We start from the raw sequence: 19,978 nt of genomic DNA, 5'->3' as shown, positions 1-19,978 counted from the left end.
GCCAGCGCGGATTGGCATACGGAATACCGTGGAACTCCTGACAGGAATCAAGACAAGGATCACAGAGCACGGAGCTCTAGCGATGGCTTTTGATTTTTGTGACATCACTGCTTGGTCTTTACTCGTGACGACCGGCCGGGAAATTTTATATGTTGAGACAAATTTTAGCTGACTCTTGTCCTCTACAGTCGCTCAGCAGCATAGAGACCGACGCTATGCCAGATATTCAGTCGTCAATTACAGACCCGTACACAGACAAACAGGCTCCTTCACAAATGTCGAGCGCTCAGAACCATACCTCCAATACTAACCTCAACAATGACATGGCTAACCCTTATCCTCTACATTCTGCCATGTTACAGCCTGGCCAGAATAGGACCGGAAAGGGTAAAGCGCGATTTACTCCGTCGAAACTGAGCACGGTATGGCAGAATGTCAAGATACGTTTGACCCCCTCCAGTCATCCTTCCACTACATCGGAATCAGCATTGGGGAGTATGCGAAATACGACAGACAACATGTATTATGAAGACGAATCTATCATTCGGCATTTACCCCTGGAGTTACTCAATCCCAAGGCTGGACAGGATGGGAAACACAAGAAGCGAGCCTCAGACCGCAACTCTAGTTCACGTGGTGGCCTTCGAAACCGTGCTCGCAGCTCTCAAGCTAATAGCAATTCTCGTTGTGGCGACGATGATGACTATGCTATACGTGCGACCGAGCCTGTGAGCCGTATTGTCGTAGACAACAACTTTGAATACTTCACTCCTGCGGCGCCCAAGTCAGATAGCGGGCATTCAAATCGCACACCGGGCACCACCAAAACCCCAGAAGGTAGTACACCAGATGCTGAAGGAGGGACAGTGGGAGGTTACGGAGAAAAGAGTGATGCAGTTAGCACAACGCAAATAAGGAGTGGTGTCGCTATGTGGGTGAGGAACAACAGTGTGGTAGAATGGATCACGCAACGACTCTTGCCCAATGTCAAGCATTTTTTTGATTCTTCGTACTCCGAGCCTTCCAAAGAACACTCATTTCAAAAAGAGGTAAGCTGGTTTCCTTTTTTTCCGAGCGTGCTTGTTAACTATAAAATTAGGCATGGTTCACTCAGAAACAAGGCGCTGTGGCTTCTTCAGTATTCTTTCTCATAAACTGGGTTCTCACAGTCGGTCTCCTGCCTATACCGTTCTCCAGATTCAACTGGATAGCATATCTTGGTGTAGCCGGTCTATTCACTATTCCCATCCCCTTTCTCGTCATTTTAGATTACCCAAGACGGCATCCAATACTATGGCAGCCTATCATCTTTGGTGCCTGTTGGGTTTTTGCATTCGTCTTATTAGCCGAAATAAGCCTATGTGATTTTTTTACAGACCACTCTACATGTGGAACACGGAATTTCATGAACCTCCTTGGGTTTGCTCTTGGACAGCCTACTCTGGGCTTGTTAACGCTCAGAGAGAATAGGTTCTCGGCAATCTGTGGGGCGAGTATATGGCTGATTCTGACGGGAGTTTTGGTCATGGCGGAGACAAATTCACCTAAGCTCTTCTTCAGAAACATAGTATTCTGTAGGTGTGGCTTACTCGATCGAATTTTTAGTTGACAACAACTAGTTGCACTCTTCCACGCTTTCTTAATAGGAGCGTCTTTTCTCAAAGAACGTTCGGATAGACAAATGTTTGCGCTGAGACAACAACTGAAGATCCAATACCGTGCTACACAATCAGCACAGGTCATGGAAAGGCGAGCTGCTGATTCCAAGAAACGTTTTGTCTCTTATAGTGTGTTTCGCCTTAATAACCTAACCCTACAGAGGCTGACCATTATATAGTCTTTCACGAAGTACGAGTTCCTCTAAATACCGCTCTCTTGGCTGTTCAAAATCTTCAAGGCGAAAAGGTCTTTTCTAACATTCAAAAGGAACAAGGGGAGATGGTAGATGGACTTGTTAGCAGCTTGACGATGATGGAAAAGGTTTTGAATGATGTTTTGAGCTTCAACCGGATGGAGAGCGGGAAGGTCAGCTGTCCGATTCCCAAGTTCTGGCAGCGACACTGACACATATATTACCATCAGTTTGCCCAAGCTCGAAAACCATTCGATTTCCATAAATCAATTCAACTTGTCGCATTAAGTCATCGCACACCAGCACAGATGGCAGGTATAAACTTAGAGGTTGAGTTGGATAAGGATATCGATAAGATTGGCGGGGTTTTTATAGGAGATGAAATGAGATTGAGACAAGTTGCCAGGTAATTACCTCTGTTTCTTTCACTTCGTTTGATCGAAGCGTATCGGATAACAATCCTGTGATTTTGCTAACAAGGTGGATTTAGTAATCTGGTATCAAACTCAATCAAATTTACAGGCCAAGGTTCTGTCCGAATCGTTACCAAGCTTCTGTATCCTAGACTTGAACCCACGCCCGCAGTGGAAGAAGATGACCCCTTGAGATTAGCGGCTATTAACCTCCAAAGACAACAGGAGCTTGAACAAATAGAGAAGCATGAAAGAACTTTTGCCTTGATCCAACCCGTTTCTCAGCAAACGTTGGGTCGGCATGGCTCTCACTCTTCCAAAGGGTATGCTCCTCCATCTAATCTCGACATTGAGAAAGGAGATATCAATTTGGAGCAAAAACGGTTGAGTAGAGATTCAGGAATGATTAGGGAAAAAGAAAAAGAGGAAGAAAAAAATAAGATGCAAAAGATTGTTGTGAGGGTCGAAGTGCACGACACTGGTGTTGGGTTGAAAAAGACGGATGTCATGGAGTAGGTTTCTCTTCTAGTTTCACCTTTCTTATGACGTGATAGTGGCGATCTCTTCTCCCCTTATGTCCAAACCGAAATTGGCCGTCGACAAGGAGGCAAAGGTTCCGGTTTGGGCCTCGCACTTGTGCGACAGATTGTCAAACTCTCCAACGGTCGATTAGGTGTGGAGAGTGAGTTTGGCAAAGGAAGTATGTTTTGGTTTGAACTTCCGTATGCTCTCCCACCGCCTCCTAAAAATCACGAATGTGAAAGTTCCGGTAGATTGATGCCCCCAAATGATTCAAGTGAGCTCGGTGCTGTGACTGAAGCATCTGAGAAGATACCTGAGCTGCCCTCAAGTGCCATAAATAAGGAAGAGAACAAGGGATTAAGTATGCTTGTGAAAGACATGAATGAAAAACGGAACATGGCTTCTGGAATGAAAGAGGGTGAAGGAGTCAGTCAAGGCAGCGAGAGACCTGCTATTGGCTCAACAGATAGCAGCATGCCTCTGCTACCAGCTAAGCCTAAGAGTAAGGGTTGTCTAGATGTTATATATCAGAGATACTAACTTTGGATAGTTTCTGCAGAAGAGGTCATCATTCACACCTACCCGCCTCAACCGTCCTCAACGCCTAGTACCTCTTCACAATCATTCTCTGATCCATTTGCTGTTCCAATACCATATACTTCTCTCAGCGAACGTCATGTTTCAGATTGGAGTGATGGGATGGGTCGAGCAGCAGCCAATGTAGTGAAGCTTAAATTGGAAAAAGCGGCCTCAAACCTGAGTTTGGTGATGGGAGTTGGTGAAATTGCGGAACTGCAGTCTGGCTCTAGTGGGGTGCCTGTATCTGATAGAGTGCAACTAGAAAAAGAACAGGAAAAGCCAAAGAAGGAACCTTCCAGTCCGGAATTGCCTTTGCAGTGTCTTGTTGTAGATGACGATAGGTAAGCCTTTGAACTAAGTTTTGCTGTAGTGGTAATGACAGATAATGTCTTAGGCTTACACGTATGCTCATGTCTCGAATGATAACTCGTTTAGGCCATGTAGTTACCACAGCCGAGAATGGAAAGATTGCATTGGACATGATAAAAAACATGTTGGAAAAGAAAGAAGGTGCCATAAATTTTGATATTATCTTCTTAGACAAGTGAGTGAAGTTTTTTTGCAATTTGTGAATGCCATTTCTGATCACTAATAGCCAAATGCCTTTGATGTCTGGCGTCGAGGTCACAAGAACCGTCAGAGACATAGGATGTCCTATTTTTATCGTTGGATGTACCGGTAATGCTCTTCGTGAGGACCAGGTAGGTCTTCTTTTTCTCATATCACTTTTTAACAGTAACGCTGATCAGAGACAGAATGAGTATATTCAGGCTGGTGCAGATACTATTCTCACCAAACCAATCCACCAAAAGAATCTTGTGGAGATGATTCGCGATGCACGACGCCGAATAGCTGGAAAAACCCAGCCCAAGGAGATGAATTACGCCCCTGACGAGTTGCATTGAGTGCTGTCTTGTCTACCATTTCCGGAAGATATTTATATGCTTTTCCAAGAAAGATGAGAAGCAAGAAAACTCTGAAGAAAAAGAGTTTCAAGAAAAAAGACGTGCTTCGCCGCAAACCAAGATTGTTTTATTAATCGTTCCATCCACTGCAATAACACGATCGCCTTATTTGATCATCAAAACAAGAGCATATTCTTTGATTTTTGGCTTACATTAGATTATAATACTCAATCCGCTTTTATTCCTATATTCTGTTTATTTTACACCACCTCTGCTTAGTCTTGAACGTTTTTGTCTTAAGATTTAGAAGATGTTGTTTAGAGTACCTTCATTCTCACATTTTAGCAAATTATTATTTGTTTCGCTAGCTGTATGGGCTCTTATGCATATAACATAACAGATGATCATTAGCTAGATAATTTGTAGGTCTACCTTGTCTAAAATGATGTAAGAAGCAAACAGATTAATGTCAGTTTAACATAATGAGAGTGTCATCCATGGCCTTGAGAGACAAATCACTACATTGTCATGAATATTACCAATAATTAATATCCACGCTCTGTACCAAAAGGTCACAATAATGCAATCTACGTTGCATTATTACTTATTGGCTATATTCCATGGAGTAATTCCAAGGTTCTGACATACATCCGTTAGATGGATTTTTTTCACCCAACAAGTAAATAATGCAGTATTTTTGCTGTCTCCCCTACTGGCTTAGTATGCAAGTACAAGCTCGGCCATTACCTTTATATGCTCATGTTTTTGCTATAGTCCCTCCCAGGCTTTGTTGACACATTTCATTCTGCCATTAATCAAAAATCGTACTTCTTAGAGTATACAATAGTATGATTGTTCATTTCTTATCTCTGCTCTCAGTTACGATAAACGATAGGCTACTTTTGCTCTTCTTTGTAGTACTGATGAGGACATGATCAATGTCATGTCTTGACTCGGCACCTGTTGAAGCCTCTCGTCTGCTGGACTCGCTACACAATAAGCCTGGCTTTTGTTTAGAGAGACAGCTCGAGTTTGGATGCTTATAGGTAGGCATAGATAGTCCTTGTTCAGAGTGACTAGAACTTGGAGCAAGAGGCCTTGGAGTTATCACGACATCTTTGCAAGATTGATTCAATTGAATCTGACTTCTGCTTGGAATTTTGACAATGCGACGAACGTCTATAGAACTGAGAAGTTGCCCGGTACGGTGGAGGCCGGCCGGTGTCTCTGCTCTGTTGTTTATCGATTTCGAAGAGTCGACCGGACAGACTGGTTGTCTAATAAGGAGGTTCATCACGAGACTGTGAAGGAACATAACCAAACAGAGACGAATGAATGATTCAGAGGATGCGTTGAATAGAAAGCTGGGTCGACTCTGTAAAAAGAATAGATGGTTAGGCAGGTTTTGCGAGTCATTTTCTTACTTTGAGATGTAATGCGTCAATCGACATTTGACCAATTGGACAAGACGAATTATTGGGAACGCTACTAAACGTTGGTGTGTATTGTCAAACTTGAAGGATCATACGTACCACTTGACATCCTCCAGGCTTATAGCCCCAGCTGGTTCATTGCTTGCTTCATAGCTTGAAATCTTGATGGTGGTCTCTATCAACGCATTGCTGGTGAATGGTCGTTATAGCGATGATTAGCAACTGAACGTCTTGTTTTGCGCGCGTAGAGTGTTGCTGCTGAGTCTCCGACATGCTGGCAACTATTTCCTCCATTTGATACTTTCCTCATCGTACATCCATCATTAGTGCCTACCAGTCTCGCCAGATTTGCAAAACGACAATCAGACCATTCCATTCCGTCCAGCAGAGTCTTGTTTAATGAATGCAAGATATCCATGATCTCGACCATGCTGTCAGGACACTCAACTCGTGTACCCTGTTGAAGATGGTGACTCACCTATATTGGATGGTTGAAGGATAATGATATATAAAGAGTAGATTCATTCCATAGATTCTCTAGGGAATGAATATTAATTAGCTGTCTTAAGAGTTACTTATTATAAGTCGTCCCAAGGAAGCCCCCCCGGAACACCCCAATTGTGACACATGCACTGTTGATTGAGAAACTGTGTATGTCCCTAGGTGAATTGACCCGCGCTACCCAGCACCATGCTTTGCTCATAGAGACTTGTCAAAACAACGCATATCTTGTTTAGTTGATTTCTCGTCACAGCATTCTCTTGAGAGAGAGTTCATTCTGTAGAAAGCATGGTCGTTTCCAAAACTAGAGTGATTGTAAAATCCAAAGCCTGCGGAAACGCTTGAAGTCTTGGCCATTAAATCACTTTGGCAGGCGTTTACAGACGCAGAACTGGTGATATGTCAAGGTAAGCCATAGCAAAATATAAACAAAGTAGGAAATTATACAAATGACAAACAACTTTTGCTCCACACTGTACCCAACCCACTCCCTACAAACGTCATCAACATAAACCCACAACTCTCTCGAATCTCTCTCCTCCATAACAATTCCAATTTGTTTTAATAGTTTATTTGAGACTTGCCATATAAACACAAAAACAAAAAATTGGCTATTATAACTTTTAGATAAACCACTGATAACAAAGGTGCCTTATCGGACCGAAAGCCGGATAGATAACATAGATAGCCGAGATTTGCCGTTTCGCCAGGATTGCCATCCCGAATATATATATATAGTGCAAAGGGAGAAAAGTAGAATTGTCAGTTTGTATTCACAAGAAAACGATAAAAATATACAAAATGGTAGTTCCTACCTATGATGCGCTGAAATTGCCTAGCCATGTCAAGACAATCTTAATCACTGGCGCTGGAGGCAGGTGTTGCTTTCAAGAGTAAAACGATATGGCTGACTAGGCAACATGGTTATAGGTTTTGTGGGTCAACAACTAGTCAAACTGTTGCTAGAACTCTACCCACACATCAAGCTCACCACGACTGACATTGTCGAGCCACCAAACCATGGTGTGACAGACAATGGGAGGCTGGTAACCGTCAAGGCAGATTTGAACAATGTTGCAGAGGTACAAAAGCTGTTTGAGGGAAAAAGGATAGATGGTATCTTTGCGTTGCAGTAAGTCTCAAGTTGGCATCACACTGGCTGATTGCAGCTCGTAGTGGGATCATGTCTGGAGGAGCTGAAGCCAATTTCCCTCTGGGTTACGCTGTCAATGTCGACTCCAATGTGCTTCTTCTCCAAACTGCTTACAAACATTCTCTCTCGCTTCCTGCTGGTGCTCCTCGCCCTCTCTATGTATTTATTTCCTCACTTGCTGTATATGGTGGACCGAAATGCAGGCCTCAAGACTATGTGATACCCAAGGACACTCCTGTGATTCCGGGTAGTAGCTATGGTGTGCAAAAGTCTATTGCCGAGTTGTACGTCTATGACTATGGGCGCAAAGGTGATATCAGCATGTTCTTATGTACACCGCTAATGTTGGGACAGGTTATCTTGATACCCGATCTGTTCGCTTGCCTACGGTAGCGATCCGCTCTGGCGCTCCTTCTTCTGCTGCTTCGTCTTTTATCTCTGGCCTCATTCGTGAGCCTTTGCAAGGGTTGGAGGCTATTTGCCCTATCGCATCTTCTTTTGAAGATCCTGCCCTAGATGCGATGCCCTTCTGGTGTAGCCGAACAAAGACGGTAGTGAGAAACATTACCTATGCCATGTGTATGCCTGAGAGTCATTTCAAGGAAGGAGAGGGGAGGAGCATAAATATTCCTGGAATCAAGGTCAGGCCTAGACAGATTATTGAAGCTCTGTGAGTTTCATATGCCTACGTTGAAGCTTGACTGATGATGGCTAGGATTGAACATGGAGGTAAAGAGAAGTTTGACTTGATCAAATTTCAAAGGGACCAAGCAGTCATTAACATTTGTAAAACATGGGCAGGAGAATATGACAATTGGGATTCCCTTGCAATGGGTTTCGAAGCAGATGATCCAGAGACTGGTTTTGCACTTGCTGTACAGGATTTCAAACAAGAGCTGTTGTAGCTGTGGACAAGGTACCAAGGGAAATGTATGTTGAAAACCTACTGAACGTACGAGGTTGTAAATTTAGTTACATGGAGATTGTTGCACATTTGTAAAGCCCAAAGATTCAACGTTTCATCCTCAGTTGCTCCAAACGCTCTTTCAAATACTCTAGTCCGCCAGTTGGGGTCTGACGCCCATTTTGAATCGCAATCGCAGACTTCAACATCATCAACATCTTCTCAGTACTAGCGGCGTGTCCTCTAACTACTTCATCCACATCCGTAGCTTTCACATAAGCCAATACAGTTTCTGCCCTTTCCAACAGTTCTGGTACAATAGTTTCACCCTGCAGACGATCAGATACAAGTGGCTCTTTGAAAAAGATCTCATCTTTTCTCTTAATAGTAGACTTGGGATAGTCAGACATGATTTCGAATGTCATGGAGCTGAAAACCCAATTGAGGAAAACTATTGCAGCACGACGAAGTACAGGATGTTTGCTATCGTTGAAAGCCAGAGGATCAGTGTCCTCAATCCATGGGTTGGGTGGGTATTGTTCTTCTACTTCTTCGCTCTGACTTAAATCGTCTTCTACTAGTTGCACACTCTTCATTTTTTTTGACCACACTGGCTCAGGCGCTTTTTCAGGAGCGTAAGGCGTAGTGGGTTTAAATGGCGAGACAGGGACTGATTCGAGTTGGATTAGATGAATAATTGAAGTGGTAAGATCTGTCAACCAAGGAAGGAGTGAACTATATGATGTTTTTGCGCAAGAGGTGAGAATTGAAAGAGCCGAAGAACGAATTGCTGTGGCAAGGGAGCGATCAGGGAAGATCGACAAAAGAACAGGAATGATTTTATCCGCTATGGTTTCGAATTAACAGTGCGTCAACTGAGCATAAAGCAGGTAAAAATGAACAAGACACACCGTAACTTCCTAGATTGTCTCCCATCCTCACAACTACTTGATCAACAGCCTCCGCTAATCTCAACGATCTATCAATCATGTCTGAACGTGTAGACCTCTTCAGCGTTTTTGTAGATTCTACATAGCACTCCATCAATTTGTCAAACACCTCATTTCCAAGCGCATCCACCATTGAACTCAGACCCTTGATAGCACACAAGTAGATGAATGAGTCGTCGTCTTCTATAGCATCTATGTATGCATCGAGGATTGATGGGGTAAGCGAGGAATCATAAGGCGAACCAAAAACAATATCCCTCAGCATGTTGAGCCCATGAGCTCGAACGGGAACGGCCATGTCCTTTACAAGCTTCATTGCTTGAGTAAATTTTTCTTGAGGTGTCTTTTTAGTGACAGTAACTACATCAGAGATGGGGTCGGCTTGCAAAGACAGAAGCAGCAGAGACGTCTCGCGGGTAACTGTTTTGACCGAGGAAGAAAGAGAGAGTTCAGAAATAGAGTCGAGATGGGCTATGATTGGATGTATTATAGAAAGCCCTTTCTCGTTAAGGGCGTTCTTGACTGCCGCTGTTTGTAAACATTCGGCCAATCGAGGGTGCCGCATGAGACATACCTTCAGTCGAAGTTAACAATTGACAAGCCAGTTCAACGAGACCTCTATTTCCATTTGGCGAAATATCCATCGCGTTTGCTCTCTTTGTTTCAACCTCAACAATCAAGGGCTTCTGTAGCTTTGAAGTTTGATCATATTCTTCATTCTCAAGCATGTTTGCCTGGTCTGCAAGAGTTTGCTCAATCCAATCAAGTAACTGCTCTGGCTCTACGAAAAGCTCTGAGCCTAGATGAGTCATAAGTTTCATTGTTAACTGAAGATGTAGCATAGCACTAGTAAAAGCATGTCATCGTTGGCCCTATTTGAGTGTAGAGAAAAATACTCACTCAATTGAAGGTTTGTTCCAAATACTCGACTTGATTCGCCAGAGATGTAAGGCCTTCAAGATTACCTGACAAGCAATCCTTGGTCGGTTGATGTTTTTGATAAAATTACACAGCAAGGTAGGGCTTGGCATAGATTTCGTTCGTACGCGAATTTGTTCCGCAATATCGTCTGAATCAAGTCCCAAGGGCTCTATATCAGGAGGGAAAAAATGTATATCCGACGTGCTGTCGGTATCCCATTGCCTACAGCTTTGTCGGCCAATTGAATAGAAAGTTGCGGAAGAAACCACGTACATGCCGTACATAAGGCTCACACCTTCATCCTCCTCGCGCCAAAATAAATCAAGCATCTCATCATTCATGTCTATCTTCCAACCGTTTCTAGTTTCTATCAAGTCCCATAATCGCTTCGCCCCCATCTCATTGTCGACAATCTTGCCCCAACTGTTTAACAAGAATGACAAGTCATCGATCAAGCGCTTTCTTGCGCCATTCTCAGAGGACATAGCAATACTGATGGCTTTTGGAGCCCGAACATCGAGTGACAAAAAAGAGTACAGAGAGAAAAGTGGCGGGAGAATACAGCCAACCAAAAAGTCGACAAAATCCGGAGTGGCAGGGTTGTGTACTAGCAACAGACGTATGTTCTGTATTGATCTCCAGATTGCCTGCCACGATGTCACTTCTATAATCTGATTGGAAGGAATGGTCAAAGGCAGTTTTGGGTGCCATGGCGAGTGAAGTTTGTTCTTTAACCAATCTTTGATAAAGTCATTAGATCTCCACAGTCGTTGGATGCAGTAACAGGCAGTGTTGACATAAGCAATAGGATGATGCGACGAAGTATCATCGAGAGGTATCATTGAGAAAAGCTCAGACAGTAGCCACGGATAGTATATCTCGAGTGTGACTTGACGGGGAATGCGTACCAAGACATTGAAAATATGGTCAAGACGCTTGCCGACGATGGATGCAACCTCATCTGTTCTAGCTGTGTCTCCCAGCACATTTTCCATTAAGCCTTTCACGCCTCCCGGCCGTCTGACTTGAGCCGTTAAAAGTCCATTGATAATTGTTTCTGGATACTTTGGCCACCCCCGGACCCAGCCGTTAGCTTTGGCGCCTTTTTTCCTCCCTTGGACCAGTAGCTTCAAAACATTCACCAAACTCGAGATTGCATGTCCTGGGGCAAGCGAAAGCAAGGCCTGCATCAGCGCCATTCGTAGAGAGGCGTAGGTTTCTGGCGCTACTGAAGGTGTGTATGCAAGTACTAGAGTGGAAAGGAACACAGGGAGTAGGTGGGAAGACAGAAGATTCTGCGTTATGGCTGTAGGCGCTGTAGGCACTCTTGAACTTGGCCCTGCTTCCGGGGCAGGAGAGGTACTCGTTTTCAGCAATTTGAGAATAGCATCAAGTGCTTGTGAAAGGGTGTCTGCGATCTCTTGACGAGGTTCTGGGAGAGATTCGGCATACCGCACCGTAAGCGGCAAAAGATACGAAAAAGTTGTATGCGACAGCATCAATCGCAAAAGTCGATGATCAGCCGTTCCCAAGAGGACTATAGTAGTATGAGTCGAATCTCTCAAGACCTGCGAAACATGTAGCTCACAATCTTTGTCTTCCAATCCGTCTCTCTGTTCTTGAGGCCAAAATTCTTTCTCAAGCGACGCCTGCATGGCCTTTATCATCGCAAAACATCTCTTGCCAACCACAAAGACAAGCTCGTCTCTCCTCTTCTTTCTACGTTCTTCATCCGTTACCTGCCCTTCGCAATCCCCTACATACTCCATTTCATCCTCATCGGACCATTCGGGTGATAGTTTGCGCCATTCTTTAGGCAAAGATTTGGAGCAGGATTTGAGACGAGGTAAAAGTTCTAAAGGATTTGCTGGGAGAGCTTTAGGTGGTTTGAGAAGAATATCTGCTGCTTTGAAAAGTTGCTTAAGATGCGGGCCGCCTTGCTGTTCTTTCGAAGAGGCTGGGTTGGCCATTGATAGGAAAGGCGCAACCTCTTTAATTTCTATTGGGAGATTTACAAAGTTGAAATATTATCAACATTGGGTCCAATCGTCGTTTTTTCTAATTGCAGATTTAAAACTTAAGATACGTACATACATATTCTTGTAAATTTTCCACAAGAATTTATTTGCTTCCGTTTTCCGTGATCTCTGTTCTTACAACTATCTGAAAGTCAAGTCTAAAACCTTTCCTATCGATACAGGGAGGTGGACCACTTGTTTTGTTTTCACCGTATGCCTGATGTTTATACTTCTTTTTCTTGCTCATTCATTAAAATTTTCTGCTCCTTCTTGTCATTCACATTACAGCATGGTAGTCTCATCATGAGGTCCTAACGGCGAGTGTTGTTAAAGATCATCAAGACAGCCTTCCTCACTAGATATTGAAAAGCTTGACATTTTTATGGAAAGAGTTGAGAGATCAAGAAAAATGAAAGAATAAGAAATGGCTGGACTTGACATTAAAGACTGCTTTGAAGAAGCCCTATACTATAGTGAATTAAAGTTAAAGAGTCAGACAAAGAATCTGATAGATGCAGACATGATTCTTGATGAGTCAGATTCAAGCGGATCAAGTTCTAGCACTGTCAAGAGAGTAAAATACCTAAATGGTAGTTTGGAAGTAATCATCAGATATCAAGATAACGATGGTGGTTGGAAAACAGTTCTCAGAGGCGCAGCTCCTTATGGTGATTTTGAAGTTAGTTTGGAGGGTAGTCTCAAGACTGCCAGCGACGCCCTTCAATCAGAGGCTGTTAATGGATGTAGCAAATGAACCAATATAGCCTTTGCAGCCAAAGGCCTTGCACGTACAGTGGGTGTTATCGGACTTTGGAGTGGGCAGTGTTGTCATACGACCACAAATCGCGCGCCTTCTCCGCTCCAGGTGACTCTGGCGCTGCTGCTGTTGATGGCCTGGGACGTATTTGCGGCATCATTACGGCAGGTGCTGGTAGTACGAAGAGAACGGATATCGCCCATGTCAAGCCTATTGGTTTTCTGCTTAAGGACATCAAGACTTGTTATCTCAACGCTTGTCTCATCTCGGTTTAGGGGCTGTCGTGAAGTCTGCCGCGAGGAGCTGGGTACGGTGGAGTTTCGTGGGGATGGTGGTTTGTTTCCAGAGTCTGTCACCGAAGTGTTTGAGTACTCTTGAGCTGAAACTTTGTACTTGACCACTTGTCCGTGTGTTTTGGGATATCATTGTAGTTTGTAAACCATCGCTTGCACATGATAACCGGTATGTGATGTCAAGCCGGATTGTCGTTTATTCTTTGTATTTTGAGCTACGAAGGACTTGACCATTTGCTATAGGATACTTTGCTGGCCACTTTGTCGTTATTGTAGCCTTCAAGTTTTACTTTTGCTTATTGGACTTTGCTTTGTTTCCTCTGAAACAATAATGGGTTTAACTCCAAGTGATTGTTCTTTTCGCACCATCGCCAACTAAAAGTTGCTTGGGACGCTATGAAGCATAATGAGGCGATGAGATTAGTTTCGATGCTCTTTAGCATGACTTGTCTGTTTTGGACAAAGCTTTGAAGCAGGCGATATGTTTGTTGTGCTATTGTACATTGTGTATTGCTTGTATAAAGAATTGAAAATGAAAATGAAATAAATCCGTCAAGTATCTTTGAAATCAAAAAAGGCACAAATTCAATAAAACAATCACATCAAATATAATGTAATTTCATCTCTTATCTTTCTTTATTCACCAATACTAAAACACTCATGAATACGACAAAACAATTGAGCTGGGCTCTCGCACCCTTCATATAACCATGTTCAGTCAGCCGGCCCAGTCGCATGCTTACGCTCTTATCCCGACATCCAGCTCACATCGAGGACTGACGCTTCCTAGTGCCTCAAGTCCTGCTTCATTAGAATCTGTCGATGACCTGCTGTCAGGGGATGACGGTCTGGATGATTTGAATGGAAGCATAAGGAGAGAAGCTCGTCTAGGAGAAGTTGATGAAGGAGCAGTTATTGTAGAGGGAGAGGAATCGTGAGTGCCATACACGGCAACGAGAAAGATATGTTTGAGAAGAAAACAAAAGGCTGAATGTGTGGCAGCATAACAAGATTTGTTTGGATGCTTGTATGCGTTGCAGCCATCTCTGGATTGCTTTTCGGTATGTATAATTCATATCATGCCTATCACTGGAAGGTGACTTTTAAGAGGTTTCTATTGTGATATATGGGCGGTTGTTTACCAAACAATATCTAGGTTATGACACAGCTGCCATCTCTGGTATGCTCGTCATCATTAGAGAAGACCTTGGATCAACTCTGAGCAGCTGGCAAAAGGTAGGTTTATGGTAGCATTGACTGTATTGTTTCTGTCGTCCAATATTGACCCATAATGCAAGGAAATGATTACATCTGCAACAACCTTGAGCGCTCTTCTGGGTGGTCTGGCAGCAGGGTATATGTCTGATTATACAGGTCGCCGTCTTGTCATCGTCTTTGCAAACATCGCTTTTATTTGTGGATCTCTATGCCAAGCTGTTTGCCATACTGTTTCCACCATGATTATCGGTCGATTTATCGTCGGTTTAGGGGTTGGTTTAGCAAGTTGCATAATTCCTCTTTATATTGGCGAGCTGGCGCCAACAATGTTTCGAGGGAGGCTGGTAACTATCAACTGTGTGACTATCACTTTGGGACAAGTAGTAGCATATGGTGAGTCTAATTCTTTTTGGGCAAAGATTGGCACTCAAGTGGATAGCAATTGGAACTGCATTTCAAAACGTCAACAACGGCTGGCGCTGGATAATAGGACTTGGTATATTACCATCATTTATACAGTTATTCTCTATCGGTTTCCTCCCAGAATCACCTCGTATTCTTCTCCTCAGATCAGACATGGCTGCTGCAAGGTCCATTACAACCCAGATATATCCTTTTGCAACGCCGGAGCAAGTCGACAGCAAAGTTAAATTGATGAAGGCCGCAGCAGACCAGAGTAAAAAGTACATTGAAAAGTCTACTCAGTTGGAGAGGTTCCAGCATTTGGTAACAATGGGTGTCAATCGTCGGGCTCTTAGTATGTATCATCATCAAATGCGCACATTGTCAGACTAATCCAAGAAAGTCATCGGGTGCAGTCTTCAAGCAGCTCAGCAGCTTTGTGGTTTCAATGCGCTCATGTATTATTCCGCCACCATCTTTGCAATGCTAGGCTACAGAAATGCTACTGCAGTTGGCCTCCTTGTAGCGTTGGTCAATTTTCTCTTCACTACTGTTGCGCTCAAAATAGTTGACCCACTGGGTCGGAGGAATACAATGTTGTATACGATGCCGATAATGGTCGTTTCGCTTGTATTTACTGCCATCTTTTTTCGCTGTAATACTACTATCATTCGAACATCAGGTATCCAAGTTGACATATCGCAGGCTTAACCTCGGATACTGGTGGCATACCCATTGAGGATCACAACTATTCCAGTTCTTACTCTGTCCTTATCCTCCTCTCAATGCTTCTATATGTTGCAGGATTCGCTACTGGTCTCGGTAATATTCCTTGGCAGCAAGGCGAATTATTCCGTTTGGAAGTTCGAGGCATCGGCACAAGTATCTGTACAGCGACGAACTGGGCTTGTAATTTATTGATTGCAGGGACTTTTCTGAGTTTAATGGATGCCGCGACACCAGGAGGAGCATTCGGGATTTATGCCGTGTTGTGTCTACTTGGATGGTTGTTTTGTTATTTCTTGTATCTGGAAACTTCTGGGTAGGTTTTTTTCTGCTGCGTATTCCGATTCGCAGCTCAAACTGTATTGCGTCTATTTTGTAGACTTTCACTAGAAGAAGTTTTTCTCGTCTTTGAAGAAGGATTTGGAGTGGAGAAATCCCAGCGTCTTCGAGAAGAAAAGCTGGCCAAAACCAACAAGCTGAGGTTCCGGCAAGCAATCTAAACGCCTGTCCCTTCTTGCTTTCCTCGCCATTCTTTTCACGCAAGCCCGTCCTCCATTAGCACTGATTTATTGGGGTAATATAGTGTATTTGCCTTTATGGAGCAAGTATAAACAGAAACCCTACGAGAAACTGTTGTTTGTCCTAAAGGCATCAGATTATGGCAACGCATATGTACAATCTTATTCTGGGGCATAGATACATAATGCAATTGCAGATTGTACCCCACCAACATCGGCTGGCCTCGAAGTAATGTACACGTTCAAGGCCAAGCAGCATATCTATACATAAGTAATAGTCGTGCCCATCCTCCACACTCCTCTGAATTTTCCAAGCCACCATGTAAGATAATACCATATCCACTTCAACCAATCGTCATTTGCCCGTGCCCTATTCAATCCTGCCTGGACTTGTTCAAGATACTTTGATGGCGTTGCTGGAGGCAACACTAATTGACGTTGTCTTCGACGTCGAAGTAGAGTGAGGATCATGATTATCAGAGGAATTGGCAATGCCAATATGTATCTCGAAAAAACCAAGCGCGAGACTATTTGCGAAACAGGTGCTGGAAGTTTGTTAGAGAAGGAATTGATAAATGTCGATATAGGAAAAGAAGTTCGAAACATTTGTTTATTCAAAGGCGACTCTTTGGAAGATCCTCTAGGATCAGTCCTAAATGTACCTTCTGAGCCCTCGCTATTGGTTTTCGACCCAGTCTCTACTCCAGCTTTAAGGCGTGAAATTCGATCCCTCATAGTCAAGCCTTGTGGAACAGGATGGGGTCGGGCAGTAGCTTCGCTAGAACTTGAACTGGTTGAGGTTGACCTTTCTGGGTGAAGTTGCGTATTTTGTGAGGATGGAAGGGACAATGGTAATGGAGAGATTGGCAGAACGAGCGAGGACAATGGAGATGATGTAGGCTGAAATTGGTTGATTGGTTTACTCTCAAGTGTTCGAAGATGCTTGAACAAGGCCTGTCGGGTTGCGTCAGTCACAATACACACGATAAGCTAATGGGTACCACAAACCTCTTTCTTTTTACTCCCCATCACGTCTTCCCCCTCCAAGAACCCTTTAGCCATCTCCCATTCTCCTTCTCGACTCAAAACTTCTCCGACGAATAGCTCTACCACCCTCAAATAGCCTTCTCTTGCACACTCTATCCGTTTACGTTCAAGGGCATCCTGGTCAGGCCGTTTATGAATAGAAGGGGTGATGGCTAATACGAAGCTATCTGAAAGGTTTGTAAACCAATTTTCGACCAGTGAATGAGCAAAATCCAACGCTGGCTTCACAGTAGACAGCTTCAATGAAGCAAGGATTAAGGTGGAAATTAGTTGAGGGGGCAGTAACTGGTTTGAGCCAATAGCCGAACGATAGTAAGCTGTTGTACACCGATGTTGAAGGTATGACAGTATCTCCTTGGGAGAAGCAGGAGGAAGAAGCATAACAAGGACTTGAGGGAGACCATCAACTTGGGATGGAGGATCCGTATATAGGGATGCTGTTGAGCTAATGAGGAGCTTGAGGGTCTTAATCATCCATTCTTCATCCATCTTATCACCTCTATTCTCTGCCTGCCTTGATTTCGCTGATCCCTCCAGGGTATACCATGGTATTTGTAGCCCATTCTTTCTCTTCAATAAATCCAATAATTGATTCAGCGTAGCTTGGGTTTTGACATGATCTCGTCGGACAAAAGATTGAACGGCGGTATTGTATAAAATTTCTACTTGCGATTCTTGCGGACGTGATATAGACGCAGATGAAGATGGCGATATAGATGTTGTGCGATGAGGCATAGCGGAAAGAGAATCAATGTGATTTACAAAAGGTAAAAGAAAAATAATAGATTTTTTTGAAGTGCAACTTGACCGGTTATGAGTCCCATTTACCGGCAACGACCGCCACTTTGGACATTCTCAATTATGACAAGTTTTGGTGGAATCAATGATTACTAATGATATACTTTAGGCAAGACATAATAAATACATGAATCAGATTACAAAGTACCTTAAACAGATTGGATAGCTCGTGTTTCCATCGTTCATCTCCCATTGAAATGTACAGTAGTAATCAATATAGAGTCTCCCATTCATCAGGTTATAACATCCTTGATCTTTTCCATCAAGCCTTTCTTGTGATGACCCTCTTCGTGGGCGGCGGTATCGTGCCCAGTGACAGCATTGTTATTGTCAGTCTTCCCATGAGCGTTGTGCCTAGACTGGTTATAAGGGAAGTTTGTAACATCTTCGTTTGCCGTGGTTTGGCCTTGGAAGTTGGTAGCGTCAACACCGCCAGTGTGGCTTCCTGTACCAAACCCAGTACCAGAATGGGGGACAGCATGAGAGCCTAGGACTCCACCTGTGCTGCCAACGTTTTGACCAGTGGTGCCGGAGGCAGGCTCATAAGCACCTGTCGAAGAGCCATGAGTGCCGAGGCCTGTTACATCATGATATGAACGCTCACTAGGTATCGTGCCGCTGACAGGGTTGATGGCGTTATTGCCTTCCCTTCCAGTCAAGGCAGAGCGGCCTTCGGGGCCCGATTGATTGGACTTGAAAACCCCTTGATCATCTTCATAAGCGCCTTTACCAAGGCGATTGGTGTTGGACGTAAAGTCTTGGCCAGAAGTAGTAAACTTCTTGATATTAATAGTAATACAGGAAATTAGGATTCTGACTCACAATACCAGCCACACCTCCAGACTGTTGTTTAGCAGGATCTTCCGAGCCAGAGTGAGGCAGGGTTCCATCGTAATTGTGAGTCTTTCCAGTGCCGTGCCCGGTCAGGCCAGTGTTTGACCTACAAACATTTGTCAATTCGTCTGGTTCTTTATTTAGTAGAAGGACTCACTGGGTAGTCCTGTGCTTGTCGGTGTCAAACCTTTCAGTACCTGGAGCGCCACCAGTCAAAGGTCCACGGTCTGTGGAACGCTCATAGAGAGCAGCGTTCTCTCCAAGATGTCCAATCTTATCCGTAGGATGAGTGTTGCCGCCTACGGCTCGATTGGTGTCGAACGCGGAGTTACCGGAGCCATAGTTCTCACCTTGGCTACCATAGGTACCACCATGGTTCTTGCTGTAGTCGGCTACCGTGGCTCCCTATGTAAAATATTAAGTAACGAAATGTTAAACATGACAGCCACATACGCCATGATGGGTACCACTTTGATTGTATCCCGCGGATCCAAGCCCAGTAGTTGTATGAGCGCCAGCATGTTTGTTTTGTTCATGCTGGGCAAGGCCAGCCACTCCAGCCCCAATCCCACCGGTACCAATGGCAGCATCTCTGCCATGGTGAGTACCATATGCATCCTGTGTGCCAGTGCCATAGTTGTTACCAGCAGAGTTCTAGAATAAATATTAGCTTGAAAAGTGCCTGGTACTCAAAAAGGCTTACGCCTAGACCAGGATTAATCCCGGTTTGGCCAAACTGTCCTTCTGAGCCAAGATTTGCACCGTGGTGCTGAGAGTCAATACCCCTGACATCTTGACCAAATCCGCTTCCTCGGCCCTGTTCGTTTCCTGTCGCATAAGCTGTAGAAGTGTGTGTGCCACCTTGTGCAGCGCCAGGAGGAAGGTTTCCAGTAGCCGTAGAGTCTTCAAATGGCTCTCGTCCCGTGGTCCCAGGAGCTCCGCTGTCAAACAATCAGAACTTTTGCCCAAAACCAACAACAGGTAGACAGAAAGGCCCACCTGTGGAGTGTTTCTTGAATTTTTTGTTTGATTCCAGACATGTTTCAGTAGTTCAACGATAATGAAAGAGAGAAAATTCAATTGTTGGATGGAATATATATCAGCAGGCCGGCTCTCCCAAGGAGATGACGCAGATGATGGCCTCATGGTGTCTACTTCCGCTGATATGACGTTTCGACATATCAGTCACGCGCCTTGCAAGCAGACAAGATCAAGTTACGCAAGTCATCGTGAT

The 19,978-nt window shown here is 44.0% G+C and overlaps 7 protein-coding genes across 7 annotated transcripts; 3 read left to right on the top strand and 4 right to left on the bottom strand.

The window, feature by feature from the left end:
- Positions 1-215: 215 nt before the first annotated feature.
- Positions 216-4,271, top strand: L203_103306 (uncharacterized protein; the record flags this gene model as incomplete). The annotated part of the gene is made up of 11 exons (XM_066212709.1): positions 216-1,049; positions 1,100-1,574; positions 1,620-1,787; positions 1,838-2,025; positions 2,083-2,258; positions 2,343-2,777; positions 2,820-3,289; positions 3,338-3,707; positions 3,761-3,910; positions 3,962-4,067; positions 4,122-4,271. The coding sequence occupies 11 exons, from the start codon at positions 216-218 to the stop codon at positions 4,269-4,271; spliced, it is 3,522 nt and encodes a 1,173-aa protein (XP_066068806.1).
- Positions 4,272-5,127: 856 nt separating this feature from the next.
- L203_103305 (uncharacterized protein) lies at positions 5,128-6,080 on the bottom strand (the record flags this gene model as incomplete). Its single annotated transcript, XM_066212708.1, has 5 exons — positions 5,128-5,646; positions 5,696-5,756; positions 5,804-5,879; positions 5,928-5,985; positions 6,039-6,080. The coding sequence occupies 5 exons, from the start codon at positions 6,078-6,080 to the stop codon at positions 5,128-5,130; spliced, it is 756 nt and encodes a 251-aa protein (XP_066068805.1).
- Positions 6,081-7,006: 926 nt separating this feature from the next.
- On the top strand, positions 7,007-8,263 carry L203_103304 (uncharacterized protein; the record flags this gene model as incomplete). The annotated part of the gene is made up of 5 exons (XM_066212707.1): positions 7,007-7,079; positions 7,136-7,337; positions 7,382-7,668; positions 7,713-8,028; positions 8,074-8,263. The coding sequence occupies 5 exons, from the start codon at positions 7,007-7,009 to the stop codon at positions 8,261-8,263; spliced, it is 1,068 nt and encodes a 355-aa protein (XP_066068804.1).
- Positions 8,264-8,369: 106 nt separating this feature from the next.
- On the bottom strand, positions 8,370-12,103 carry L203_103303 (uncharacterized protein; the record flags this gene model as incomplete). Its single annotated transcript, XM_066212706.1, has 6 exons — positions 8,370-9,109; positions 9,174-9,734; positions 9,787-10,058; positions 10,113-10,355; positions 10,407-11,670; positions 11,722-12,103. The coding sequence occupies 6 exons, from the start codon at positions 12,101-12,103 to the stop codon at positions 8,370-8,372; spliced, it is 3,462 nt and encodes a 1,153-aa protein (XP_066068803.1).
- A 1,808-nt stretch (positions 12,104-13,911) lies between these two features.
- Positions 13,912-16,047, top strand: L203_103302 (uncharacterized protein; the record flags this gene model as incomplete). The annotated part of the gene is made up of 8 exons (XM_066212705.1): positions 13,912-14,135; positions 14,204-14,262; positions 14,358-14,437; positions 14,500-14,812; positions 14,859-15,176; positions 15,225-15,476; positions 15,527-15,863; positions 15,927-16,047. The coding sequence occupies 8 exons, from the start codon at positions 13,912-13,914 to the stop codon at positions 16,045-16,047; spliced, it is 1,704 nt and encodes a 567-aa protein (XP_066068802.1).
- A 279-nt stretch (positions 16,048-16,326) lies between these two features.
- Positions 16,327-17,847, bottom strand: L203_103301 (uncharacterized protein; the record flags this gene model as incomplete). Its single annotated transcript, XM_066212704.1, has 2 exons — positions 16,327-17,019; positions 17,074-17,847. 2 exons carry the CDS (start codon positions 17,845-17,847, stop codon positions 16,327-16,329), a joined length of 1,467 nt encoding a protein of 488 aa, XP_066068801.1.
- Positions 17,848-18,143: 296 nt separating this feature from the next.
- Positions 18,144-19,784, bottom strand: L203_103300 (uncharacterized protein; the record flags this gene model as incomplete). Its single annotated transcript, XM_066212703.1, has 8 exons — positions 18,144-18,460; positions 18,515-18,686; positions 18,733-18,850; positions 18,902-19,043; positions 19,095-19,149; positions 19,198-19,398; positions 19,448-19,685; positions 19,744-19,784. 8 exons carry the CDS (start codon positions 19,782-19,784, stop codon positions 18,144-18,146), a joined length of 1,284 nt encoding a protein of 427 aa, XP_066068800.1.
- Positions 19,785-19,978: the final 194 nt, after the last annotated feature.

This window comes from Cryptococcus depauperatus, chromosome 4 (assembly GCF_001720195.1).
Source record: "Cryptococcus depauperatus CBS 7841 chromosome 4, complete sequence".
Classification (NCBI taxonomy): Eukaryota; Fungi; Basidiomycota; class Tremellomycetes; order Tremellales; family Cryptococcaceae; genus Cryptococcus; species Cryptococcus depauperatus.
The sequence above is the reverse complement of the archived record's forward strand: the minus strand, read 5'-3'. Positions and strand labels throughout refer to the sequence as shown.